Source organism: Ornithorhynchus anatinus, chromosome 13, assembly GCF_004115215.2.
Source record: "Ornithorhynchus anatinus isolate Pmale09 chromosome 13, mOrnAna1.pri.v4, whole genome shotgun sequence".
NCBI lineage: Eukaryota > Metazoa > Chordata > Mammalia > Monotremata > Ornithorhynchidae > Ornithorhynchus > Ornithorhynchus anatinus.
The window spans coordinates 41,705,311-41,732,022 of record NC_041740.1 but is presented as its reverse complement, the minus strand read 5'-3'; the positions used below and the strand labels follow the sequence as shown (position 1 = coordinate 41,732,022).

The 26,712-nt window shown below is 64.9% G+C and overlaps 2 protein-coding genes across 3 annotated transcripts; both read right to left on the bottom strand.

Moving 5' to 3' along the window:
* Positions 1–858: 858 nt before the first annotated feature.
* EMC7 (ER membrane protein complex subunit 7) lies at positions 859–4,288 on the bottom strand. Its single transcript, XM_029077412.2, has 5 exons — positions 4,038–4,288; positions 3,039–3,158; positions 1,757–1,895; positions 1,452–1,532; positions 859–1,320 (listed from the first exon to the last, which is right to left on the bottom strand). Exons 1-5 carry the CDS (start codon positions 4,271–4,273, stop codon positions 1,165–1,167), a joined length of 732 nt encoding a protein of 243 aa, XP_028933245.2. The 5' UTR covers positions 4,274–4,288; the 3' UTR covers positions 859–1,164.
* A 2,873-nt stretch (positions 4,289–7,161) lies between these two features.
* On the bottom strand, positions 7,162–19,395 carry KATNBL1 (katanin regulatory subunit B1 like 1). Of its 2 annotated transcripts, none has more exons than XM_039913999.1 (10): positions 19,182–19,395; positions 13,134–13,249; positions 12,444–12,484; positions 11,436–11,712; positions 10,546–10,664; positions 9,800–9,850; positions 9,617–9,706; positions 9,043–9,132; positions 8,532–8,625; positions 7,162–8,098 (listed from the first exon to the last, which is right to left on the bottom strand). In XM_039913999.1, the coding sequence occupies exons 2-10, from the start codon at positions 13,233–13,235 to the stop codon at positions 8,090–8,092; spliced, it is 873 nt and encodes a 290-aa protein (XP_039769933.1). In that variant the 5' UTR covers positions 13,236–13,249; positions 19,182–19,395; the 3' UTR covers positions 7,162–8,089. The 2 variants fall into 2 exon arrangements, with proteins under 2 accessions (XP_039769933.1, XP_028933079.1); XM_029077246.2 differs by having other exon boundaries at positions 7,162–8,122; positions 19,182–19,394.
* Positions 19,396–26,712: the final 7,317 nt, after the last annotated feature.

Here is a 26,712-nt window from a genome sequence, read left to right as displayed (position 1 = left end):
CCCCCCTCGGGCCTCGAGGTGTCCATCTGTACAATGGGGAGACCCCCCCATCGGCCTTCGGCTCCCTCCCCCTACGTAAGCGCTTAACCGATACCATCCTTATCGTATCTGACAGCCCCCCGCCGTCTGTCACGTAGTAGTTCCCTAGGTACTTGGACGCGTATCTTTAAACACCGTTGGTTCCCCCCGCCCCAAACTGTGATTCATTTTAGCGTCTGTCTCCCCCCGAAGTCGACTGTAAGCTCCCCGAGGGCGGGGGTTGTCCGTCAACTGTCTTGGACTTCCCCGAGTGCTTATTACAGCGCTCTGCACGGAGTGGGCACTCAGTAAACACAACTGGGTGGCGGTAAGCTCGTCGGGGGCAGGGAAAGCATCTGCCGAACGCGTTGTATTGTACAGTTAGCGTAGCACGGCGCTCCGCACACACTAAGCGCTCAATAAATATCATCGACGACGGTGATGACGACGACGCGTGCGCGCACTGTCTCCCCCACCCAACCGGCAGCCCCTCGAGGGCAGGGATCGCGGCGCCCCGACCCCCGACCCGGGGCGGTCCGACACGGAAACGAGAACTCCGAAACCTGGCCTCTGCTGCCCGAGAGGGTAGCGGAGACGAGCCCCCCGACCGCACGGGTCCCCCGCGCCGACACCGGAGGCGGGCCGGGGGGGGGGAGGGGGCGGCGGGCGGCGATGGGGACGGCCCCCGTCCCCGCCCGGAGCCCCTCCGCCCCGAGGACCCCGGGACCCCAAGCCCGGATCGGGGAGAAGACGGCGCTGCGGCGCGAGGGAAGGGGCCGGGGGCGGTCTGGGTTAAGACTTGATCCGAGCGGAGCACGCACGTACGCACGCACACGCACATACAGAGCACTTGCTATAATTTAGTTACACGTCGCAGTCGGCGGGGCCCCGCGGGCGATCCGAGGCGGCGGCCGCCGTACCGACCTCACGCAGGCGCGGGGCTCGCGTACGAAGTGGCCTCCGCGGCACAAAGGGACGCCGTGCACGGTGCCCGGGGGGGGGCGGGGACGGGGACGACGGTCCTGCGCTCGCTCGCGTGCACGCGCTTCCTCTCCCCCCGCCGCGTCGCACGCACTCTCTCTCTCTCTCTCACTCCCCTGGGTCTCTCTCGGAAGCACCGAGGAGGGATGGGGCCCCGGCCTCCCTCTACCTCCTCTTCCCGACCCCGCTTTTGCCGGATTTGCCGCCGCCGCCGCCCCCGGTCTTGCCGGAGGACTTGGACGAGAAGAGTCGCGTCATGAACTCGGAGACGTCGGGCAGCTCGTGGTTGGAGTTGAGCATGTTCATCGACTGCTCCATCTCCTGCGGGGGACGGACCCGGGGGTGAGATCTCCCCCCGCCCCCCCCCCGGAGGCGGTCCCGCCGGGGCGGGGTCCGGGCCCGGGCCGCGAGCCCCCCGGCCCTCCCCCCGCCCTCCCGGGACCCGTCCTCACCCGCCTCATGTCGGGGTCGCTGGTGTTGACGACTTTGGGCAGAAGCACAAAGATGAGCAGCGGCAGGACCATCATCAACACCTAGGGAGCGCGCGGGCAGTCGAGAAACTCCTCCGGGGCCGGCGGCAGCCCCGGGGACGCACCGCCCGCCCGCCGGGCCGCCCGCATCTCCGGACGGGGCTCCCCTCTCCCCCGGCCGGGCCCCGGCCCGTCTCCACCCCGCAAGCCGGGGTTCCCCGCCCGGGGCCGCGGCTCCGGCGGGGAGGGAGGGGCCCCGGGCTCCCCCGCGCCCTCGGGACACGCACCATGGGGTTCATCAGGAAGTCGGTCCAGCCCCAGGACTCCCGTTTGAGGAAGTAGGAGGGCGGGCCGGACGACTTCATCTGCAGCGGGTAGGGGAGCCGCACCACTTCCGACGTCTTGATGTAATTCACGTAGCGGGCCCTGGGGGACGGGGCGGGACCGGAAGCTGGCGGACCGGCTCCACGGGGCCCCCCCCGAGAGTTCCCGCCCCCTTGCCCCGGCCCGGTCGAAGAGTCCGTCGCGGCCGTCGACACCGGGACTCGGTCGCGCCTCCGGGCCGGCGGTCCGCCGGCCGGGGAGGCGTCGCCCGCGGCCCCTCCGGCTGCCACGCTCCCTCACTTTTTTCAGCAGGCTCCCGGGGCGGCCGGCGCCTCGGGGGAGGGTCCCGCCGCCCTCCCGGGGCCGGCTCAGAAACGGCGCCTCGTCGAACGCTCTCCCGAGGACGCCCCCGTCGCTGAGCCAGGGCCCGCGCGGCCCCAGGACTCCCGCGGCGGGCAAGGGGGAAGGCCTCACCTTAGAGAGAGCGGGCTGCGGCAGCGACGGTCCCATTTTAAGGAAGCCCGCCGCGCCCAACGGCCGCGGCCCCCCCCCCGGGGACTCTGGCGACCCGGGTTCTCCAAACCCTCACCCCGGGGGCGGGCTGGGGGCCGCCGCCCGAGCTTCAGAACCGTTAGTCCTGATCCCGGGCGGCGTGGGGAGAAGCGGCGCGGCTCAGCGGAGAGAGCCCGGGCCCGGGAGTCGGAGGTCACGAGCTCGAATCCCCGCTCTGCCACTCGTCAGCCGCGTGACCGGGCGCGAGTCGCTTCGCTTCTCTGGGCCTCGGTTCCCTCATCCGTCCAATGGGGATGAAGACCGGGAGCCTCCCGTGGGACGACCCGATGACCCCGGATCTCCCCCAGCGCTTAGAATGGTGCTCTGCACAGGGTAAGCGCTTAACGCCAACGTTATTATAATTTCTTCGGTTCACCAGCTCCCCTGGAGTCACAGAGGGCCCCCGTCCTTGAACCCGGTTCTCGTCCCCCGAACGCCTAGACCCGCTGCTCGCTCCGGGGTGGTCAGGGAGGTGACCCCCCCAGGAACCCCGGGGTCCGGGAGCCCCCCGCGCCCCGGTGGGGCGGAAAGAGGAGCCTCGGGGGCTCCCGAGGTTTTCATCTGCAGGGTCACCGGGTCCTCCTCCTAAAGCCGCTGCCGCTCCGATTGGGGGTGAGGGCGGGGGGTGGCGGGGCAGGGGGCGGCGGGGCAAAGGGGCGGCGGGGCAGGGGGGCGGCGGGGCAGGGTTCTCACCTCATCTTCCCCTTGGAAGTGATGTCGACGCGCACAGGCTCAAACCTGTGAGCCGGCGATACGACCTCCACGACGTAGGAGCCGGAGGGGATGTCGTGCACCACGAAGCTCCCGTCTGTCCTGGAAGAACCAACCGTTTCTGGCCCCGGCGACCCCTTCCCCGCAGGCCGGGGCCCGCCCCGCCCTCCGCCCGCGGCTCGGAGCCGGGGATCGCTTAGAATGATGATAACGTTGCTATTTGTGAAGCGCTTACTACGTGCCGAGCACCGTTCTAAGCGCTGGGGGAGATCCAGGGTCATCGGGTGGTCCCACGGGAGGCTCACGGTTCACCCCCATTGGACGGATGAGGTCATCGAGGCCCAGGGAAGCGAAGCGACTCGCCCGCGGTCACACGGCCGGCAAGTGGCCGAGCCGCGATTCGAACTCATGACCTCTGACTCCCAAGCCCGGGCTCTTTCCGCTGAGCCACGCTACATAGTAAGCGGTGAGCAGATACCACTGCTGTCCAGCGCTTACTACAGTGCCTGGCACATGGCAGATACCATCATTGCCCAGCACCTACTACAGCGCCCGGCACATAGTAAGCGCTTAGCAGATACCACTGCTGTCTGGCGCCTACTACAGCGCCCGGCACATAGTAAGCGCCTAGCAGATACCATCGTGGTCCAGCGCCTGGCACACAGTAAGCGCTTAGCAGATACCATCGTCGCCCAGCGCCTACTACGGCGCCTGGCACATAGTAAGCGCTTGGCAGATACCATCGTGGGCCGGCGCCTACTACAGCGCCTGGCGCACACTCAGGCGCTCCACAAACAGGCAGAGAAGCAGCGCGGCTGAGCGGAAAGCGCCCGGGGGGGGGGAGGAAGTCGGAGGTGCTGGGTTCTAATTCCGACCCCGCCCGTCGTCAGCCGCGTGAGCCCGGGCGAGTGCCTTCCCTCGTCGACCCCCGCCGCGCCCGGTGATTTTTCCGGCCGGCTCCGTCGGGGACGCGGCCCTCACTTGAGGAAGCCCACGTGGTCCTCGCCGTCCACCAGCACGCGCGCCGCCGCGATCCAGTCCTGCGGCTTCACCCCCGACACCACCGCCCGGCCCTCGATCTTGAAGCGCTCCCCGGCCTCGGCGCCCGGCTCCGCGCCCCCCGCCGCGACGCCCGGCGGCGCCGGACACCACAGCAGCAGCACCGGCGGCAGCAGCAGCAGCAGCGGCCGCCGCGCCCGCCGCGCCGCCGCCGCCATGACGCCTTCCCCCTCCCTTCCCCTTCGCTCGGCCGGAAGTCCCGCCCCCGCGCGCGCCGACGTCACGGACCGGAAGCCCCGCCCCGCGCGCGCGCCGACGTCACGAGCCGGCAGCCTCCGCCCTGCCCCGGCGCGCGCCCGCCGGAAGTCCCCCCCTTCCCCTCCCCCCCCCCCCGCCCGGGGACTTCCGGCGCGCGGAGCGGAAGAGGCGGCGGGCGCCGGGTGCGAATCCCGCCTCTGGCCCTTCTCGGCTGGGTGACTGCGGACGAGCCCCTTCACTTCTCCGGGCCTCAGCGACCTCATCTGGGGGATGGGGATTAGCTGGGAGCCCCACGTGGGACGACCCGATGAGCCCGTCTCTCCGCGCTCTGCCCGGAATCAGCGCTTAACGAATACCGACCTTATTATTAGCAAGTCACTTCCCTTCTCCGGGCCTCAGTTGCCCCGTCTGTCAAATGGGGATGAAGACCGTGAGCCCCACGTGGGACCACCTGATGCCCCTGCATCTCCCCGGCGCTTAGAACGGTGCAATAGCATAATCATCATCATTCCGCCTCCGCCACTCGTCGGCTGGGTGACCTCGGGCCGGTCACTTCACTTCTCTGGGCCTCGGCGACCTCACTGGAAAGAGCCCGGGCTTGGGAGTCAGAGGTCATGGGTTCGAATCCCCACTCTGCCCCTTGTCAGCCGGGTGACTGCGGGCGAGCCACTTCACTTCTCTCCGGGCCTCATCTGGAAAATGGGGAGGAAGACCGGGAGCCCCACGGGGGACGACCTTGTATCCCCCGTCGCTTAGAACGGTGCTTTGCACACAGTCAGCGCTTAACAGATGCCACCGTTATTATAGTAAGCGCTTGACAGATACCAGCATTGTCACCCCACCTCCACCACTGGCCTGCTGGGTGACCTTGGGCCGGTCACTTCACTTCTCTGGGCCTCGGCGACCCCATCTGGAAAACGGGGATGGAGGATGACGACGGGATCCGTTAAGCTCTTACCGTGTGCCGAGCGCCGCTCTGAGCGCTGGGGTAGATACAGGGGGATCGGGTGGTCCCACGTGGGGCTCGCGGTCTTCATCCCCGTTTGACAGATGAGGCGACTGAGGCATAGGGAAGCGACTTGCCCCAAGTCACACAGGTGACGACCGGTGGAGCCGGAATTCGAACCCCGTGGGCCTTCGGTGAACTGCCCCCCCGTTCCTGCCGCCTCACCGTCTTCTCTCAACTCGTGCCTCCGTCAACCTGGAACCCGGGCCCTGGTCCTGCCTCCGCCAGGTGCCCGCGCTGCGACCTTCTGCCAGTCACTTCACTTTTCTGGCCTCAATGACCTCAGCTGTGAAATGGGGATTAAAGCTGCGCGCGCCACGTGGGACGTGGACTGTGCCCAACCCGATCAGCTTGCCTCTCCCCGCACCCCAGTAATAATGTTGGTATTTGTTAAGCGCTTACTAGGTGCGGAGCACTGTTCTAAGCGCTGACGTAGATACAGGGTAGTCAGGTTTGTCCCATGTGAGGCTCACAGTCTTCCCTGACACACAGTAAGCCCTTAAATATCATTAAAATAATAATCTGGTATTAGAACCCATGACTAGATCTGTTGTTCTTGTACTCCCCCAAGCTTTTAGTACAGTGCCCTGCACACAGCGCGCAATACGACTGGTTAGGTCCTCGTTTCCTCTTCTTCTCCCACTCCCTTCCGCAACACCCTGCATTTTGATTTAACACCCTCCATCCGCCCCACCAGCACTTGTATACATAATTCACGATTTAGACCGATGGCCGTCTCCCCCTCTAGACTATAAGCTCGTGAGGAGGAAACGTGTCTGCCAGCCCGTTTTGTACTTTCCAAAATGCTTAGTCCGGTGCTCTGCACACAGCAAGTGCTCAGTAAACACAATTGATTCGATGTTATCATTACCATTTTCATGCCCGGCTCCAACCCAGGCAGGAGGAAGGAGTCAGCGGCAGAGCGATAACCCGGTAAAACGTCGACCGTGGTGAGGGCGGTGATTGGACTGGGAGGTGCAAGACGGAAAAACACCTAGGTCCCCGGCCCCTCGTTGCCTTTTTTCCTTTGTATTTATCCCTGCCTTTTATTTTGGTCTTGCGCTCTTATTGTTTTGCCCGTTGTCCGGTCGGCCTTTCTCCCTTCCCTCAAAGGCCGTGAGCCCCTTGAGTGCCTCGGGCGTTTAACTTGCATCCGTGCGTTCTTACCCGGCGCCTGGCACACAGGGAGCGCCCATCACGATGAGAGGCGCGGACACGACTGCTTTTGCGCTCCCATGTGAACGCACCCATCCACCCACTCACAACCGTGTGGCCTCACAACCCATCCATCCACGCGTACCAGCATCCAGGGAGATGCACGCGCACGCTCACCCGCCCGCTCGCGCACACCCTCACGGGCCCCGGGCGGCAGCCCCGGCCGCACGCCGCGGCGCCGAGCGACGGGACGTTCCTCGGCCGTGGCCGTAGGCCCCGCTCGGATTTCCGAGCCCCGGGCAGGGCAAGGGAGCGCCCGGGTCTGGGCCCCTTTAGCGGCTGGCGACGGCGAAGGGGCGGGCCGGGGCCGGCCCGGTCACCGGCCCCCAGGATGCCGCCTACTGATGCTGAAGTCGGAGGAGACGGTCGGCTCCTGGGGCCGGTGGGCGGGGAACACCGGGCCAGGTCCTCGTCCGGCTGCTCCCCGCTCCGGGACCGGGCTCCGGGTGGCGGGCGGGACGGTCCCTCTGGGATCGACCGGGCCAGGCTATACTCCCCCGCAACCGGGAGGACGGGAGCGGGGACCGAGGAAGCGGACCCGTCGCGACAGCGGCCACCCTCCACCCCCCCGGAAAGCAGAGCGGCAGGGAGCAGGCGGGTTAGAACGAGGCACGGGATCGGCCCGAGTTCGAAAAGGAAAAAATATAGAAATATTTACTCAGCTCAAAGTAGCTCAGACGATCCAGAGGAGAAACTAGCAGTACTCCAAATACGGTAATAAAAAAATGGCCGGTTGTAAGGCGGCCACCTCCCGCAGGGGCGCTTGCCAAGACTGCGGGCATCCAAGCGCCCGCTCAGCCGTGGACTTGGAGGGTCGGGGTCCTGGCGGCGGCAGAGGCCAGAGAATCCCGTCGGCACGTTTCTGATGGGGAGGAGCGGGCTTCCCCCCGCTCCCCGCACCGCGGAAGGGGCCTCGATGCCGCAGACGCCGCCCGAGCACGCTCGGGCGCGGTGGTCGGCGGCTCCGACGCCGGCTTTTCTCCCGCCGGACACGAGCGATCGAGGCCGCCCGCCGGACACAGAGCGGCCCCGGTGCCTCTCCAGACGGGATGGGGCGGGAGCAACGCCGTACCTAGTGTTCTCCGGTGCGGCACACCGCGCGACGCAGCCTGAGCGGGGGCCTCTCCGAGGGGTTCCGCCCGCGTGACCGGTCCTGCGTTTCCATGTGGGCCGCGGGACCGCCCCCCCGCCCCCCGGCCGAGGCTCAGGGTCGCAGCGAGACTCGGCCGCACCTCCGGGGCATTTCCAGGTCCACGGGGGCGTCCCGGAAGCGACGGCCGGGGCAGCAGGAGTGGACGCTTCTCACAGCGCACGTCGGCCGCCTCGGCGAAGTCGGAGCCGGCCCGGACGGGCATCCCCCGCTTCGACGCGAGGCGGCCGGTTCGCGGTCCGTCGGCGGCTCCGGGGGCGGAGCCGAGGTGGCGGGGGGGGGGGGGAACGGCGGGTGGCCTCGGACCCCTCCTCCGCTCGCAGCTCCCCGGAGAGGCGTCTCCGGAGACCGGGCGGTCTAGGGATATTGGAAACAGACGGGTGGTCCCCCGGCCTCCGGGCCTCCTCAGTGCAGCTGCAATAAATACGCATCGACATCCTTGGAGGAGAGAGACACAGGGGGTCAGGCACCTCGGGATTCCACCCGGGGCTTCCGTGGCGTCTTTCCCCGGGGCGCCCGGGCGGCCCCCGCGCCAAGAGCCAGCGCCGGCCCGCGTCCCAGCCCCGGACGCCGATCGCGCCCGAGCCCACGACCGCCGGCACGTTGCCCCAACGCCCTCTGTGGCCCGCCCGGCCCCGGGGTCCTTCTCGGGGAAGACGCTCAGAAACGGCCTGGTGCCGGGGGGGGGGGGGGGGGGGGCGGGGGCGGGTGGAAAGGCGGGGAGGGCGAAGGGCAACGGCGGCCCGGGACGGACGTGGAGTCTGCCTGCCCCACTGGAGCCTCTGCTGCAAGAGCGTTACCTAAGCCAAGCTACCGGAGGCGCCAGCGGCGTGGAGACGTGCGTTACCTTAGCTATATTACCAGTGTATCCTGGAACCAGAGTGAGGTGGCTTTCCTGCTCCCACATTCCACTCAGTTGCTGCTTTAAAATCTGCACGTTTCTAGAGGAGACAACGAGGGCGCCGCGGTGAGACGGGGGGGCGGGCGTTGATCTGGGGGGTCCGGAGGGCCGGGACCACGCGCGGGGCGGGCGCTGAGCGGCCGGTCACCGCCGGTGGACCGACTCAGAGCCGGGGGGGGGGGGGGGTAGAAAGGTCTGAGGCGAGTGGGCCGGGGATCGGGACCAGCGGGGAGCCGCCTGGGCGCAGCAGAGGGGAGAGCAGAAACGGGAGGCGGGGAGCCCCCACCCACCGTCCCGCAGCACGCCAGCCGGCACGTCCCGGAGCGGGCCCGGAGGCCGGCCGGCCTCGGTCCGGGGACCCCCTTTCCGGGGCTGAGAGCCCTCGGGGGTGAACTCCCCGGGCCCCGGCTGCCGGGGGACGCCTCCGGGGGAAGCCGGCGGCCGCAGGGGGACTCACCCGTCCTCGGCCGCGTCGGCCCCGGAGGACAGCTCGGACCACCACCGCTTTATGACCGCCTGGAGCCAGTTGAGACCGACTACCACGTATCTGCAACCGAACGCGGGCCCCCGCTAGCACCGGCTCCTCCCTGACCCCACCGCGGCGAGCGGGGAAGAGGGAGAGCGGAGCCCCGGGCGGCTTCTCGGCGGCCGGGAGAGCGACCGGCCCCGGGGGGGCCGGACCCGACGTGCGGCGAGCCCCCGCGCCGAGCCGAGGGTGAGCGTGGCCGTCCCTAGTCCCCCCGGGCCCCGTCGGGAGCTCCGCCCGCCCCACCCGCTCGCCGGGCCCCGCGGGACGATCCGTAGGCCGCGGCTCCGCCCGTTCGACCGACCCCTTAGCCTGTCACCGCCTCCCGCCCGCCCCGGAGGGCGCGTCGGGCCCCGAGCCCGGCGGGTTCCGAACTTGGGGGGCCGGGGCGCGGGACGGCGGCGAGCCAAGCGCCGGTCGCAGAGCCCCGCCCCGCCCCGCCGACGCCAGGCTCTCGTGCCCAGAGGGCAGGGGCCGCCCCGGGGGGGGGGGACGACACACTCACTCTTCAAATTTGCTCCTAAGCAACGATTTCACCAGAGGTAACAGATCCACACAGCAGCCCAGGGAGACGGCTTGTTTCTCTTCCTGCAGACTACGGGGGGGAGAGACACCCAGTTACCTCTGCCTCGCCTGGCCGGACGGCCTCCCCCGCCCCGTCCCACCCTGGGAGGGGGCCGCGGGCTACCTGCTGGTGAGCACGGGGAGACAGTCCACCACCACGCCGAGGTCCTCGATCCTGCGGGCCGGAAGGAAGAGCCGGGCTCAGGGCCCCGCCCCGGTCCCAACGGGCACCCCCCTCCCCACCACAGGTGGAAACCGCTTCTCCTGGGTCCCGGCGGAGGGGAACCCCTTGTCCCACAGGCGGGGAACCCGTCAAGAGAGTCCACCGGAGGCAGCGGGGGTACGGAGCACTTTCCCGAGCACCGTCCCGGGTGCTCGGGAGAGTACAGCGGCGGCAAGAATCCCCTGCCACGGCCTCCAAGAGGTTTCCTCCAGATATAAGCTCCCCAGGTCAATCGGTCACTCAATTGGATTTATTGAGCGCTTACCGTGCGCGGAGCACTAAAACGGGCGCTTGGGAGAGTACGATGATAAACAGATCTTTCCCGCCCACATCGGGTTGATGGTCTACAGGGCAGGGACGGCGCCTTCTGAATCTACTGGGCCCTCCCGTGTACTCGGGGCAGGGTTCTGCTCCCAGCAGGCGCTCAGTAATCTCCGCCGACGGGCTGACCGTGGCCTCCCGGGGGGAGGGGGGGAGACGAGGCCTCGGAATTCTTCCCGGGGAGCCGGGTTCCGGGTGGCGGGGGCGCTTCCGAGTCGGTCGGTCAGGGGCCGGGTGGCGGGCTGCCCCTCGGGCTCTCCGAGATCGGCCCGGGGGGCGGGGGGGGGGCGTGGAACCGAGCCGGCCAGACGCGCAAACCGATTTACCTCACCAAGTAGGCTACCAGCTCACTTATACTTCTCTTCCTCCAGAAGGTTAAAGCTACATTCAGTCGCAGATTTCTACTGAAGAGGACCTGGGCCATCGTCTCGTGGTCCTGAGACACCTGGAACGCCGGACAGGACCCCCACGTCGGCCAGGAGGAGAGACCGCGCCCCTCGGGTAGATTCGCCAAGCACGGCCCCGCAGAGGGCATCACCCCAGACGGCGCTGACCTCCGCCCGCAGCAGGAGCGGAACGCGGAGCCCCGGGGTTCCGGTACCGGCCGGCCGAGACCTCGGGCAACTCGTTCAACCGCTCGTGGCCTCCGTAAAATGGGGACCCCGATCCCTGCCCGTCCCGGACTCTCAGGGCTGCCGCGAGGGTCAAATGGCTCCAGGCGGGAGGAAACCCAAACTGACGGAAGGCAGGGGGAAAGGCTGACGCCGGTGCCCGGGGGGGGCGGGGGGGGGGGGGGCCGGGGAGACGGCGGGGGACTCGTCGGCCTGACTTGCCCCGACTGGGTCAGTCGGGCTCCCGGGGACCCCGCGGGGGAGGAGGCAGGAGAGCGGGGCCGGCCGGGCCACCCGCCTGCCCGTCTCCCCAGCCCCGGTCCAACCGGTGTGGCCAAACACGCTGACGGGTGGGTGGCACGGTGCGGCTCGGGAGCCACGGGCGCTCTCGGGCCCCTCCGCCTTGGACTACTTGGAGCCACCCTGCCGGGCCGATCGGCTGCAGCCGGGGTGGGCCTCGGGACGGCAGGTGGGGACCGACTAAGGCCACGGGGGGTGGCGGGGAGCGGAGGGAGTGGAGCCGGGAGCCGCCGACACGGACGCCCCGGGCCCCGCCCGCCCCGGGGAGGAGGGAATGGCGAGGGCGGTGCCCGGGGAGGCCTCACCTCAGAGAAAAAGCTGCTATATTTGGACGAGGGGCTCTCGGTCTGGGCCACGCTCGAGTCGCTGGGGCCGAGGCCCGGGGCCCGGCCGTCCTGGCGCAGCTTGTCGGCCAGGGGCCCCGCGCAGGCCAGCTCGTTCTCCTTGTTGGCCATGACAAGGGACCCGCCCCCGGGCGACGCCGCTTTTCTAGAACGGGGGCTCGGAAAGTGGCGACGACCTCTCCTGTGGCTCCCCGCTTTGGGCGCTTTGTTTGGGCTCCTCACGGCTCGACCGGCGGGTCTGCGGGAGGAAGCGGTCCCGTGAGACCACAGTGAGCGGGAGTGACGGGGGCGGGGGGAATCGGTGGAGTCCTGGCCCCGGGACACCAGGGCGAGGGAGAGGGGTCAGGAGAATCCCAGCCCCCCTGAGACCAGAGAGAGAGGAGACACCGATAATTACGGTATCCGTTAAGTGCTTATTATATGCCAGGCACCGTCACACGGGTCAGGATCAGATGGGTCACGGGAGCCTTGGCCCAGAGAAACCAGAGAGAGAGAGAGAGAGAGAGAGAGAGACAGGGTTCGGAGGAGGCCCAGCCCGGTGAAACCTGAGCAAGAGGGGGCCACGAGAAGGGGCCGAGGGAGCGAGCCCGGGCCTGGGCTTCTTTTATTTTCCCAGGCCTGGGGCCATCTCGCTCCACGCTCCCAAAATTGCCCGGACGACGTTTCCGCTATCGAGGTGATTCAGGTCCCGTCCCCGGAACCGGGTCAAGGCAGGGCACTGTGCACGGCGGGGCCTGAACGGTCAACCGGTCCTGCTTATTGAGCGCTTACGGCGTGCACGAGACCGGACGAAGGGCTGACCTTGCCCTCACCCACTTGGCTGCAGGAGTCATACCACCGAGCCATCGCCGACCCATCTCCTCCCCATTCCCCGCCGCCCGTACTGCCCACCCTCCGGGGTTTCCCCTCCTCGCCGCCCCCCACCCCTCGCCGGGCGTGGTTCCCGCCGTCGGGAGAAGCATCTCTTACCTGTGTGTGTAAGAAGCCAGCTGTTTTGGAGCTCTCTTACCCTGTCAACCGAAGGTAGGAATCGGCCACGTGATCCCCCAAACGGAAGCGCGCCCCGAGGCCGGCCGACGGGCCACTCCGGCCTCCGCGGTGGACCCCACCGGGAGCGCCGCCTGCCCCCCTCGTTACCCCGAGGGTCCGGCGGGCGGGACGAGCGCCACCGTGGACCTCCTCCCCGGCCCAGGCCCCCAGCCCCCCGCCGCCGTGGCCATCGGGACCCGCTTAGTCTGGGAGGAAAACCGGGGCCTGCCCGTGCGCCTCGGCCGGCGGGGGGGACGAAGACTCCAGCTCCGAAGCCGGGGCGACCCCCGACCCGGAAGGAGCCCGTCGGCCGATCGAGGTACCGAGCCGCCACGGGGGAAACTCTCCTCGAGACCCACTCTGGGCCGAGCGGTCCCGCTCCGAGCTCCGAGGACTTCTGAGCCCCAGGAAGGCCAAGGGGAGCAGAATCACGAGCACCGGCCGAGCGCCGGTTGCGTGCAGGGCGCTTTTACCGAGCTCTTTAACAGAGTGTGAGAGAGCTGGCCGGCCCCCGCAGCTGTTTAGCGACAGGCGGCCCCCGCAGCTGATACAACCGGGCGGCCGGACCCCAGCTGGTAACCCCCGGGACCCTCGAGGGCCTGGCAAAGCCCGGCCAGACCGTCCACTCACCTCCTTCATGATCTTGCGAGGGAATCGCGAGGCCCTTTTTCTAAGGAGATGGTCGTCCTGCAGAGGGTTCCGTTTCCAGTCATGATGAGGTTCAGATGCCATACTCCCAGAAGGCCCTGGGGGCGGCGAAAAAGCGGACGGTAGCGTCGACAGAGCGGAGCGCGGCCCGGCGGGCCGGCCCACCCGGACCCCACCCCGGGAGCCCGGTTAACGCAGAGCACGAACGCGGTGGGCATGGGGGCGTCCGGCACCAGGCGGGTGTCGGGCTGGACGGGTGCCGGGATTTACTAAGTGCTCGGTACGCCGTTCCGGTCGCAGGAAATGCACAGTAAATACCGTCGGGAGATTCGGTTTTGCAAAACCCCGCGGACCTGGACCCTTTCCCCTCTCTAGCGACGCTCCCCGAGTCCCCTCTGCAGCCCGAGCTCCCTGACCGCCTGCTCCTTTCCACTCTCCGTGACTCCAGCCCTGCCTCGCTTCCCCTCCGCCCCGCCTCCCTCCGCGCCGATGCCACCTCCAGAGGGCCCGGCCCCCCCGAGGCACAACACGCGAGAGCTCGGCTTCCGGGTCCGAGTGGTCCCGGCCGGACCACTCCCGGCGGCCACGGCCCCCCCGGACCTCAGCCTCCTGAGCTGAGCCCGCTGGGCGCAGCGGAAGAGAAGGTGCCCACCGTGCCAAACACCCGGAGATGTTGGCGGGGGATCTAGGGCCCGGGTGAAAGTGGGCCAGAGCAGATGGTCCCCGGCTGGACGGGGACTGGTTCTCCGGCGGCCCCGCGGCAGGGGACGGGGGAGACGGGCTCATAACCCAACGCCACGTCTTCAGCCCGCTCGCCGGGTGGGCGCTCGGTGGAGCTTGGGTGGCCGGCACGAGCTCCCCGAGCTGCTCTCGGACGGGGGGGGGCCCAGCCGTGGAGCCCAGAGAGGGCTAGTGTGAGGCGGATGGAGCCGACCGTCGGAGGGCACCTCCTGGCTGCTCCGATGGGGGGCGGGGAGCTGGGCCGCTCCGACGGCGGGGTTGGGGGGCCTGTGCCCGGCTGGGCCGCTCCAGGCCGGGCACCTTGTCACCGTCGGTGCCCCTCGGGCCTGGAGTCCCCCTCCGACCGACGCCCGTCGGCCGGCCCCGGCCCGGCTTCCCCTCTCCCTCGGAGGGGGCTCTGGGGACTCTGCCCCAGGACCGTCGGCCGGGACGGCGGCGAGCTGGACCCCTCTGCACCGTCCCGGGAGAGAGGCTGCCCGGTTCCTGCACCGCCCGGCCTCCCCGTCGGCCCCCAGCCCGGGAGGGGGACGCCAGCCGCGCGAGGGCCCCTCCACCCCCGTGGCCGGGGACGGCTGCGGCGGCCGTCGGACCGCGCGGGGTCTGACTCACTCGCTCCTCCCGGGGGTGGGGACGGGGGAGGGGGCAGCTCGGCTCGGAGGAATGGGGCATGTCAGGGCCTGGCCCCCACCCCCCCATCCCTCACACAGCGCCGCCAGGCCTGCTTCTCCTCGGCCGCTCCCTCTGCTTCCGTGCCAGCGGCGGGTTGGGGGGGGGGGGGGTTCAGCTCGACCGCCTCCCCTTCTCGTCCTTCCCGCCGCCGGGGGAGGGCCAACGGGGGGTCCATCCGTTTGCCGGCCCCGTCCTATCCCCGCCCCCGGGAGAAGAGAGAAATGCAACAGGAATGAGAATCTGGAATTCCTGCGACTGAATCCAATTTAATCCCCTCCAAGTCTCTGTAGCCACGAAAGAGCCAGCTCTCGGACTGAACTCCCGGAAAGCAGCTCCCAGAGGAGCCGACGATCTGCCCGCCCTGAGCACGGTTCCCCAGAGGTGATCGCACCAGGCGGAAGGAAGAAGAATCGTGGCTTTTGTTAAGCGCGTACCACCTGCCAAGCACTGCTCTAAGCTCTGGGTAGATACTAGCTAGTCAGGTCTCACGCGGGGCTCACAGTCTACGTAGGAGGGAGGGCAGGGAGTGAATCCTCATTTCGCAGATGAGGGAACTGAGGCACAGAGACGTCAAGTGACTCGCCCATGGTCACACAGCAGGAAGCGGCAGAGCAGGGATCCGAACTCGGGCCCTCTGACTCTCGGGCCCGGGCTCCCTCCACCAGGCCACTCTGTCTCCCGAGGAACTACCGACTCCCTAGGCCCGTCTGCACGACACCCCGATCTGCCGGCCGGCAAACTCCCCGGGTCGGGGCCCGCGGGGGCGGAGGCGGGCGAGAGGAGGCCCGGGGCCCTTCTCCGGGGGCCCAGACCAACCCGGCACCACCTGGAGGTCTCTGGGAAGCGGAAGTCACTACGGACGGGCCCGTGCTACGTTCGGGCATCCGTGGGAGGGACCAACACCCTCCCCCACGGCCCAAGACCCGAAGCGGAACCGGTCCGTTCCTGGGCGATTCCTCCCCCGGGCGGGCCCGCACGCAGTGCAGAAGGGGGTTGGAGGCGCAGGGTGGCTCCGCGACCCCCGTTCCCGGCACGGACCCGCGGACTCTTTCCCGCATGCCGATGCTCACGCCCGCTTCCCCGCTTGTGGCATCCTCTTCCCCCAAAGTCCCCGTCCCCGCACCATCGCTTTTGACCCCGCTCTGATCCCCCCACCCCAGTTACCGTCGCACAGCTTCTAAGGTGCAGGTCCCCCCTCCAGATCTCCCACCGATAGGCCCTGCTACCCTTTCCCCCTGGAAAACACCCTGCCCGTTTGCTTTAGTCCACAGGCCTGGATGGAGACTACGAGTTCCTGGGCTCTCAAGGGGGGACCGGCGGCAAAATCATCTGCCCCAAGACCCCGACCGACGGGTCCCGGGCTTCCTGCCGGCGGCTCGGCCCGGCAGGTGACCCCTCCGGAGGATAGGGCCTCGCGGTTGGAAACGCTCCCAGGAAGCCCGCCGGGTCCAGCCTGGGAAAAGAACCGCGTCGGCGCGCGTGTGAGGCAGAGTTCTTAAGAGCCTTTATTCCGGGCCCATTCCACGGATGTTTCTCTGGAGAGCCAACATCTCAGTTCCCAAAGTCCCCCCCCCGGCAACATCAGATGACAGTTGGGGTCGGGGAGGGGGTCCAAGGTCCACGGCGCCGCCTTCCCGTCGGACGGCTTCCAGGCCCCTCGACGCTCGCCCACCACCAAATTCCGGCTTCGGCCCGGTCCCCGCTCCCCCCGTCCATCGCGCCCAGAGAGGGCCGGGGGAGAAATCAATGGACAATAAGACCGAGGCAGAAGAATTTCGTCTCTGGCCCCAGTAAACGGCCGCTGTCTCGGCGCGGCGATTCTTCCCCGTCTCCTCCCCCAGCTCTCCGTCCTCCCGGGTCACCGCTGGACTTTCCCTTCTCCAGCCTCAGTACGAATCTTCAGCCCGGGCCGAGGACTCTTGGGAGGTCGGCAGCCGCTCCGCCCGCGAGGAAATCACACTTGGGGAAGGGCAGGGCCGGCCACGCCAACGGGCAGGCGATTCGAGTGGGGGCTGCCCGGGTTCCCCTCGCTGGTCCTCGGCGGCCCCCTACGGCCGAAAGGGTTGACGGAATCGGACACCCCCCGGTCCCCTCGATCAGGGTGAGAGAAGATCCTCGCCCACACGAGCATCCAGCGGGGCGCTAAGGCTTTCCTTCAGACCCACCGCCGGGGGACTCACGAACGCCCACTGTGGGCGATGCCTTGGGCTAGTGCTCGGGAAGCCCGAGATTTGTTCCCTGCCCACAAGGCGCTTCCGCCCTCACAGGGGACAAGCCGTCCTTTCTTAACCCTGCAGGAAAGAACTCCGAGATGGCCCACAGGGAGGTGACACTGAGCTTGTGGGACAGGAAAAGGGCACCCGGGACCTCTGGTCGCCATGACCCCCGCAGGTTGGAAGCGTGGGGCTCCCCGTCCCCGCGGGCCACCAGGCCCTTTCCACCCGGCCTGCTTAGGGCCTCCCCACTTCTCCCGCCCAGCCACGGCTGCCCCTCGGAGTCGAGGAGGGCGGGCGGCGTCCTCTGTACCGCCGAGGCCGGAAGGCCCAAGTCGGAGGCACCTCGAGGTCGGGCAGAACGACCGGAAGATGCCGCCGCCGGGATGAATTCCGCTCCTCCGCCGCCTGCCGTCTAGAACGTGGCCTCCAGAGCCCACTCTGCGAGGCAGGGAGGTTCCTCCCATTTAACCAGTCCCCGGAGAGACGCCCTAGGTCCCATTCAACGTTTGGGGGAAAAAAAGCTGTAAAAAATCCAAATCACCTGTGACGGACGCGGCAAATTTAGAGTGCGGCTCCACTCGATTCGGCGCCTGGGAGAGTCCAGAGGACCTCCTCAGAAGTGGCCCCGAGCGACCAGCTGAATAAACTTCCTGAGGTTCAACAACCCCCCCCTGCAGAGGGGGAGGAGGAGGAGGAGGACGAGGGGCCAGGAACTCAGACCCTTTCTTTAAAGGGAAGAGTGCCATCAAAGAATTTCTCCAGAGGAGCACAACCGGTCAAAGCAGTTCTTTCTCTCTTGCTCACAGAAACCTAGGAATAAAACGCCTCAAGAGCTCCACGGCGATCCTCTCGGGGCTTGGGCCCAGGCTCATCCCGGCCCCCTGGGAGACTGCAGGCACCTCACCTCTTTGGGCCTCGGTCTGCCCATCTGTAAAATGAGCTCAGATCTCCTCGAGGCTGAAGGAGGAGGCCGGGCTGACACTCCTGACGCTTCCGCAGACTGAGGGCGGTCTGACACTTAGCCCAGTGCAGGGGCTGCATCCATACCGAGGTTATCCAAGGATGGGACGGTCTGCCGGCCGACGGGGGCCGCCTGGGGATCCAGAAGCCGCACGAGCAGTGGGAGCTGGTCGCCTTTGTACCCTCTCCCGTCCGGGCAACGCCGAGGACTCTGCACGCCCAGGCTCCCGGCCGGACACCCGGGTGAGCACCGCCGTCCCTGGCCCTCGCCAAGCCCAGGAGCCTCACCGGCAACGGACGCGAGCGCGTCCTTGAAACCGAAGCGAAAACAGCCGGACGCTTCTCCGAGGCCCATTTGATGGGGCAGGAGAAGAGAAACAAAAAAAGAGAGTCGAATCGTTCACCGCCTGCCGTACGACCCAATCTATAATAATCACCACCGAAGCGCCTATGTGTGCGCTGCATGTGGCGGGGGTGAGGAGGCAAAGTCCCGGCCGGTTTTAATTCTCCATTCAAAGCGCAATTCACGGTGGAATGTCGGGCTGGATCTGATTTTTCGGCGGACCCCGAAAGAAGAGTGGGGGCCGGATGGATGGATATGCGCCTATGTAGAGACCCGCAGTCACCGGGTCACGGGATCCCCATAGAAGCAGCCGGTCTGGGCCCGGCCTGCAAACACACAATGACTCCGGATTCCTTCCATTAAAGGCCAATCCACAATAACACGTTTAGCAGGGCCGGGAGGGGGGTGACCCCGACCCCATCCGGGGTCCCCGGGAGGGGAAGGGGCAAGACGGGCCCGGGAAGGGCCTTCATCACCTTTCCCTACGTGCCTTTCTTTAACGCCACGCTTTATTTTTCTCCTTCTTCTTTTTGTTTTTTAAGTGGGATTTTTACAAGGCTTACTTTGTGCCACGCAGGGGACTTGGCGGGGGGGGTAGGCGGCTACCCGATGGTCAGGGTCGGACGCAGTCCGGTTGCACAAGGGGGGTTCAGGACCGGTTGCACATGTGGGGGCTCGGGACCGGTTGCACATAGGGGGGCTCGGGACCGGCCGCACATGGGGGGGCTCGGGACAGGTTGCACACGGGGGGCCTCGGGACCGGTTGCACATGGGGGGGCTCGGGACCGGCCGCACATGGGGGGGCTCGGGACAGGTTGCACACGGGGGGCCTCGGGACCGGTTGCACATGGGGGGGTCAGGACCGGTTGCACATGGGGGGGTCAGGACCGGTTGCACATGTGGGGGTCAGGACCGGCTGCACATGGGGGGGTCTCAGGACCGGCTGTGGACAGGCCGGGGATGGAGTGGGGGGGTCCCCCCCCGGCCCGAGGGGAGCTAGGGGAAGAAGCGGGGGGTCCCCCCTGGAAGGGGAGGCCGGGGAGGGGGCGGGGGGTCACCCCAAGGGGAGCCAGGGGGGGAGGAGGAAGGGCCTGCACTGACCGGCGGCTCATGGTCCCGCGGCGCCTCGGCTCCAGGGCGGCAGCAGCGCGCGGGTCCTGCGGGGGCTGCGGGGCCTGAATGCGCGGCGGTGGGGTGCGTGGGGAAGTGGGGTCCCGGCGGGCGGGGAGGCGTCGCCCTAGAAGGTGTGGGACCCGACCTCCCGCAGGCCCCAAGCCGGCGCCATTCAAACGGCACCGCACAGCCTGCCGGGAGTCCTGCCTCCTCCCCCCCCCCCCCCCCCCCCCGCCGACCGCACTGCGCAGGCGCCCCACCGGCCCCCGCCGCAGCGCCCCCTCCCGCTCCCCGCGCCACACTGCACCCTGCGGCCGCCCCACCTCCACACCGGCCCGGGGCGGGGCGGAGCTCTCGCTTTTTTTGTCTTTTTAAAAAGATGGTAGAACCGTCATCGTCATGGTAACGACGGCATTTACTAACGGGGGTATTTGTTAAGCGCTTACTAGGTGCACAGCACTGTTCTAAGCGCTGGGGGAGATACAGGGTCATCAGGTGGTCCCACGTGAGGCTCACAGTCTTCATCCCCATTTGACAGATGAGAGAACTGAGGCCCAGAGAGGTGAATAATAATAATAATGGTGGTATTTGGTAAGCGCTTGCTCTGTACAGAGCACTGTTCTAAGCGCTGAGGTAGATAAAGTGTCATCAGGTTGTCTCACATGAGGCTCACAGTTAATCCCCATTTTACAGATGAGGGAACTGAGGCACAGAGAAGTGAAGCGACTTGCCCACAGTCACACAGCTGACACGTGGCAGAGCCGGGATTCGAACCCATCGATTAGACCGTAAGCCCGTCAAACGGCAGGGACTGTCTCTATCTGTTGCCGACTTGTTCATCCCAAGCGCTTAGTACAGTGCTCTGCACATAGTAAGCGCTCAATAAATACTATTGAATGAATGAATGAATGAATGACTGAACCCACGACCTCTGACTCCCAAGCCCATGTTCTTTCCACTGAGCCACGCTTCTTACTCTGTGCCAGGCACTCTTCTAAGCGCTGGGAGCGATACCGCTCCCCCTCTTTCCCCACTCCCTGCTCGTCCCTCTCCCCACTTCCGCTCCCCTCAGCACTGTACTCACTTGTATAGATCATTTATTACCTTATTTATTTTGTTTACGAGGTGTACATCCCCTTCATCATAATGTTGTCTTGTGTTTCATTCTGTTTGGCTCTGCCTTCTCTCTCCCCCGATTAGACTGTGAGCCCATCATTGGGCAGGGATTGTCGCTATCTGTTGCCGAATTATACATTCCAAGCGCTTAGTCCAGGGCTCTGCACACAGTAAGCGCTCAATAAATACGACTGACTGACTGACTGAATGAATGAATGAATGAATGCAAGGTGATCAGCTTGTCCCCCGTGGGGCTCGCAGTCTTCATCGCCATTTGACAGATGAGGGATCTGAGACCCAGAGAAGGGAAGCGACTGGCCCAAAGTCACCCAGCTGACAAGTGGCGGGACCGCCATTAGAACCCACGACCTCTGACTCCCCTGCCCGTGCTCTTTCCATTAAGCCACGCCGCTTCTCTCGACATATTTGTTAAGCCCTTAACTATGTAATAATAATAATGATACTTCCTTAAGTGCTTACTATGTGCCAAGCATTGTTCTAAGCGCTGGGGTACATTCGGGTTACTCAGGTTGGACACAGTCTCTGTCCCACATAGAGCTCACACTCTTCATCCCCATTTTACAGATGAGGTAACTGAGGCCTAGAGAAGTGAAGTGACTTGCCCAAGGTCACACAGCAGACAGGCGGCAGGATGGAGATTAGAACCTTCTGAGTCCCCGGCCCGGGCTCCATCCTCTAGGGGGGAAGTGCCCGAGATCGGCCCGGCCCCAGCTCCCGCTGCCGGGAGAGCGCGTGAAGCGCGTGAAGAAGGCCGAGGAGGAACGCCTGAAGCCGGAAGACTCTTCTCCGGCCGCTCCCGGCTGTGACGAAGCCAATTGCCAGGGCGGAGCGAGACTACCAACCCCTCTGAGCGTCGTCGGTTGCCCGCGTGGGGTCTGAGGAAGCTGCACGGCTCAGTCGCCGCGGGCGAAGGAAGCCGGGGCCACGGCAAAGTGGGGAAACACCAGTTGTGCCAGTGCCCGGGGCCGGCAGGGATGACTCAGCTGGCCCAGGAAGGCCCACGGAGCCAGAGCCCCAGCACCCTCTTAAAAATGATGGCGACTCCTTGAGGGCCTGCCTGCGGCTCCCTGCTTCTGCTCAAAAACCCCCATCGGTGCCCCCACCAACGCACACACAAACACACGCCCCCAAACACACCTTCTTAGCCTCGCTCAAAGACCATGTCCTCCAGGGCACCTTCCCAGATTGCCCTCCCCTCCTCAACCCAATCTCTAAGGATTAGAGCCTCCCGGACCCATTCCTCCCTTCCCGGCTCACTATCATCAGCATGATTTTCCTTTCGCTTGGGATTGTCTTCGTCCCGCACCTCCTGATCCCCTTCCGGCAGACCGGGCAGCTTCGGAGGGCCCGGCCCTGTAGGTCCCGCCTCCTTGGCCAGACTGAGGTCACCCCTGGGGCAGGACCGTGTCTATTCTGGTTCCCTTCCAGACCGGAGACTCTCGGGGGGCAGGTTTGGGCCTGTTCCCTAAAGTGTCTCCTGAGCCCTGCCCCGGGCTCCTCTGTGGAAGTAAATGCAGAAAGGGTCAAGGCGGCCGGGAAGAAGAGGGAGACTGTGGGTGGACTGGCCCAAGGGGGTGAGGCCCCAGAGAAGCCCGGCTCCTTCAGCCCACGGTGGTCGCGTGGGCGGTGGGGAACAGGGCCACCACGCCCCGGCTGAAGCCCCGAAGAGTCAGGGGCCCTGGGCCGAAATCACACAGAGAGACCGGGCCCGGCCAGCCGCGGGGACTGCTTTTATAGAAGCGGCGAGACGTCACCCCAGCCTCCGGGAACCGCGGGGAACCGGTTGGACCGGGGAGGCCGCCAGATTGAGTCACGAGCGGGAGCAGGAGCAGCGTGGGGAGCTGCCTGGTCTCTAGAGGGACCCGCCGGGGGCGGGGGAGGGGACAGGCCCACCGGAAGCAGTCTGGTCCTCTTCGGCCCGGCCCCGGGCCCCAGCCCCCCCACCCCAAGGCCCCACGCAGGTGTCTCGTCACGGCGCACAGCTCCGGGGAATCCAGAGGCCCCTCCCCTCTCCAGGAATCGCAACCTGTCCATTTCCAGCCCTGCAGAAGTCTCCATCATCAGTGGGTCCCCTGAAAATCCTCCCCCACCTCTCCTGTTCTCGCAGTGGTCGTGTAGCTGTGCAGCTGGGCGTTTGGGTGTGGTGTGCCGAAAGTTCCACTCCAAGGGGAACCCACTCCCCACGTCCCAGGATCCCCACGAGGGAGCCCAGGTGGGTCAGAGCCCCTGGTCCCAGCTGGGAAGGAAGAGGGCATTTCAGATGGGCCGAGTGGGATGAGGGCTCGGGCCTCTGCCCAGCTGCCACAAACCAGCTCGGACCTTCCACCGTCACCCGGGACGGGGACCTGCCTGAGGACACCGAGATCTCTCCGCCGAGCGGCCTCAGCCTGACCAGGTCATCGGCCAACGGAGCGACTGACTGCCTACCATCTGCCCTCCCTCAAGGACTATAGGACAATTCGTTCTCTATCCGCTGTGGCCAAGAAGTGGCCATTTTCTTCATCTTCCTTCTTTCCCTGCAGTCAGATCAGGGTGTGGCCGCCTAACCCCCAGGCGACGAAGGCCCAGGTTCACACATTTTTGCTTCACGCCCACTCAACCCCTGCTTTCTCCTATTTTCACACCAGCCCGGCTGGTTTACACCTAATCGCTAGCCCCTTCATTCTCAAGGCTCCAAGGACAGTTCAACCATCTTCTCAGGGTTTTCCGAAACACTGGCCTTTTCACCCTCAGTGACCCAAGGACGATTCGACCGCTTCCTCGGGGTACCACTGGATTAAGGTATTATTGCCCTCTTTTACCTCACTTTCACCTCACCGGCCCCACTATTACCCCTCAATTCCATGCCCCTCCGACCTGTCAGACAGTAATGATAATAATGATGATGATGGCATTTGTTAAGCCCTTACTACGCGCCAGACCCTGTACTGAGCTCTGGGATGGATACAAGTAAATCATGTTGGACACAGTCCCTGTCCCACGTGGGGCTCGCAGTCTCAATCCCCATTTTATAGAATGAGGTAACTGAGGCACACGAAAGTGAAGTGACTTGCCCGAGATCACACAGCAGAGCAGTGGGGGGGTCGGGATTAGAACCCGTGACCTTCTGACTCCCAGGCCCGTGCTCTATCTACTATGCCATGCTGCCCATCCCAGCCGTCCCCTCCCACCACAACTCCCCCACCCCTTCTGCCACCCAACTCCTCCCCACCCCTTGAGCCGTCCTCCCCCCTCCTCCTCTCCAGCCTCCTCTCAAAATCCCTCCCCTCCACTTGTGCGTCTGACCCGATTCCTGCGTACCTTGTCAAAACACTTGACCTCTCCCTTCCTCCCAAACAGCCATCTTCAACTGTTTGCTCTCCAATGGCTTCTTCCCCACTGCTTTCAAAGATATTCATGATAATAATAATGGTATTTGTTAAGCACTTACTATGTGCAAAGCACTGTTCTAAGCGCTGGGGGGGAGGTACACGGTGATCGGGTTGTCCCACGTGGGGCTCGCAGTCTTCATCCCCATTTTCCAGATGAGGTAACTGAGGCACAGAGAAGTGAAGTGACACAACTGACAAAGTCACACAGCTGACAAGTGGCAGATGTGGGATTAGAACCCATGACCTCTGACTCCCAAGCCCGGGCTCTTGCCACTGAGCCACGCTGCTTCTCTACTCGTGTCTCCCCTAACCTAAAAAAAAAAACCCTTCCCTTGGTCCCACGGCTCCCTCCAGTTACCCCCTCATCTCCCTCCTACCATTCCTCTCCAGACTTGTCCAGAAGCAGCACGGCTCAGTGGAAAGAGCCCGGGCTTTGGAGTCAGAGGTCGTGGGTTCGTATCCCAGCTCGGCCTCTTGTCAGCTGTGTGACTTTGGGCAAGCCACTTAACTTCTCGGTGCCTCAATTACCCCATCTGTAAAATGGGGATTAAGACGGTGAGCCCCACGTGGGACAACCCGATTCCCCTGTGTCTACCCCAGCGCTTAGAACGGTGCTCGGCACATAGTAAGCGCTTAACAAATACCGACATCGTTATTATTCTTGAGCCAGTCGTCTACTCATGCTGTCTCAAATTCCCCTCCTTCGATTCACTCCCTGACCCGCTCTGCTCTGGCTTCCGTCCACTTGGCTCCACAGAACCCATCCTGTCAAAGGTCACCAATGATCTCTTCCTGGCCTGGAACGCCCACCCTCCTCAAATCCCACAGACCATTACTCTCCCTCCTTTCAAAGCCTCACTGAGGGCACGTCTCCTCCAAGAGGCCTTCCCTGACAAGAGCCCCTTTTAGACCGTGAGCCCGTTGTTGGGTAGGGACTGTCTCTATCTGTTACCGAATTGTACATTCCAAGTGTTTAATCCAGTGCTCTGCGCACAGAAAGCGCTCAATAAATACGATGGAGTGAATGAAAGAATGACTAAGCCCCCCTTTCCTCCTGTCCAACTCCCTCCTGCGTCCCTGGAGGTCCCCAGGTGACCGGAGGCCGGAGGTGCCACTTGTCTCCTGTGTGACCCGGAGTCACTTAGCTTCTCTGTGCCTCAGTGACCTCGTCTGTAAAATGAGGATTAAAAGTGCGAGCCCCAAGTGGGACAAACCCCAGCTCTGCCACTTGCCAGCTGTGTGACTTTGGGCAAGTCACTTAACTTCTCGGTGCCTCAGTTCCCTCATCTGTAAAATGGGGATTAAGACTGTGAGCCCCACGTGGGACAACCTGATTCCCCTGTGTCTACCCCAGCGCTTAGAACAGTGCTCGGCACATAGTAAGCGCTTAACGAATACCAATATTACAACCTGATCACTCTGTATCTACCCAGCGTGGCTCAGTGGAAAGAGCCTGGGCTTTGGAGTCAGAGTTCGTGGGTTCGAATCCCGGCCCGGCCACTTGTCAGCTGTGTGACTTTGGACGAGTCACTTCACTTCTCTGTGCCTCAGTTACCTCATCTGTCAAATGGGGATGAAGACTGTGAGCCCCACGTGGGACAACCTGATTCCCCTGTGTCTACCCCAGCGCTTAGAACAGTGCTCGGCACATAGTAAGCGCTTAACAAATACCAACGTTATTATTATTATTATTATTACCCCAGCGTTTAGAACAGTGCTTGGCACATAGTAAGCGCTTAAGAAATACAATTATTATTCCAGCCCTTCTCCGCTCCGGCCACCAGGGGGCCTCCGCCGACTTCTTCAGGGAAACCCGCGGCTTCGCCAACCCCCGGCCAATCCCTGCTTATTATATTATTATTATTATTATTATTATATCTGTTCAGCGCTTACTACGTGCCAGGCGCTGTACTAAGCGCTGGGATAGATACAAGCAAATCGGGTTGGACCCAGTCCCTGTCCCACCTGGGGCTCCACAGTCTCCATCCCCATTTTACAAATGTAGGGACTGAGGCCCAGAGAAGTGAAGTGACTTGTCCAAGGTCACACGGCAGACAAGTGGAAGAGCCGGGATTTGAACCCATGACCTTCTGATTCCCAGGTCCTGGGAGCCCCACGTGGGAAAGGGGAGGAGAAGCAGCGTGGCTCAGTGGAAAGAGCCCGGGGGTATTTGTTAAGCGCTTACTATGTGCAGAGCACTGTTCTAAGCACTGGGGTAGACATAGGGGAATCAGGTTGTCCCACGTGGGGCTCACAGTCTTAATCCCCATTTTACAGATGAGGGAACTGAGGCACAGAGAAGTTAAGTGACTTGCCCACAGTCACACAGCTGACAAGTGGCAGAGCTGGGATTCGAACTCATGAGCCCTGACTCCAAAGCCCGTGCTCTTTCCACTGCGCCACGCTGGGGGTGGGAGTCAGAGGTCGTGCGTTCGAATCCCGGCTCTGCCACCTGTCAGCTGTGTGACTGCGGGCGAGTCACTTCATTTCTCTTCAGTTACCTCATCTGCAAAGTGGGTTTTAGCTGTGAGCCTCACGTGGGACAACCTGATGACCCTGTATCTCCCCCAGAGCTTAGAACAGTGCTCTGCACATAGTAAGCGTTTAACAAATACCCACATTATTATTATTATTATTACCTTATATCTACCCCAGCGCTTAGAACAGGGCTTGGCGGATAGTAAGAGTTTAACAAATGCCGTCGTTATTATTATCAGGGTGGAGCTGAGGCTCCGCGGGACACGGGAAGCTGTTCTGGGTGCTGGGCCCGGGCGGGAGGGCGGGGGAGAGGCCATCCCGGCCCGAGGTGCTGCAGCCCTGGGAAGGGAACATCCCCAGGGATGAGTTGCCCAGAAAAATGGGACAAGCTGGAGATGGCTACCAGCCCTCCCCCAGGAGGGGACGGGGGCAGCGGGGCCGTTCCCCAACCTGGAGGATTTAGCTTAGATTCACGACGAGACTTCCAGAAGGCTGCCGGGAGGCAGGGGGATGGTCCAGATGACCCCTGGGCT

Excerpts from the sequence above, each read along its gene's own strand:
- KATNBL1 (XM_029077246.2), bottom strand. The coding sequence starts at position 13,235 with ATGGCATCTGAACCTCATCATGACTGGAAACGGAACCCTCTGCAGGAC. Across the intron at positions 11,713-12,443 it reads CTGGCTTCTTACACACACAG|ACCCGCCGGTCGAGCCGTGA; the intron begins GTAAGAGATGCT and ends TTCCTCCCGCAG. Across the intron at positions 9,133-9,616 it reads CTTAGGAGCAAATTTGAAGA|ATACGTGGTAGTCGGTCTCA; the intron begins GTGAGTGTGTCG and ends GTTCGGTTGCAG.
- EMC7 (XM_029077412.2), bottom strand. The coding sequence starts at position 4,273 with ATGGCGGCGGCGGCGCGGCGGGCGCGGCGGCCGCTGCTGCTGCTGCTG. Across the intron at positions 1,533-1,756 it reads ACTTCCTGATGAACCCCATG|GTGTTGATGATGGTCCTGCC; the intron begins GTGCGTGTCCCG and ends CGCGCTCCCTAG. Across the intron at positions 1,321-1,451 it reads GCGACCCCGACATGAGGCGG|GAGATGGAGCAGTCGATGAA; the intron begins GTGAGGACGGGT and ends CGTCCCCCGCAG.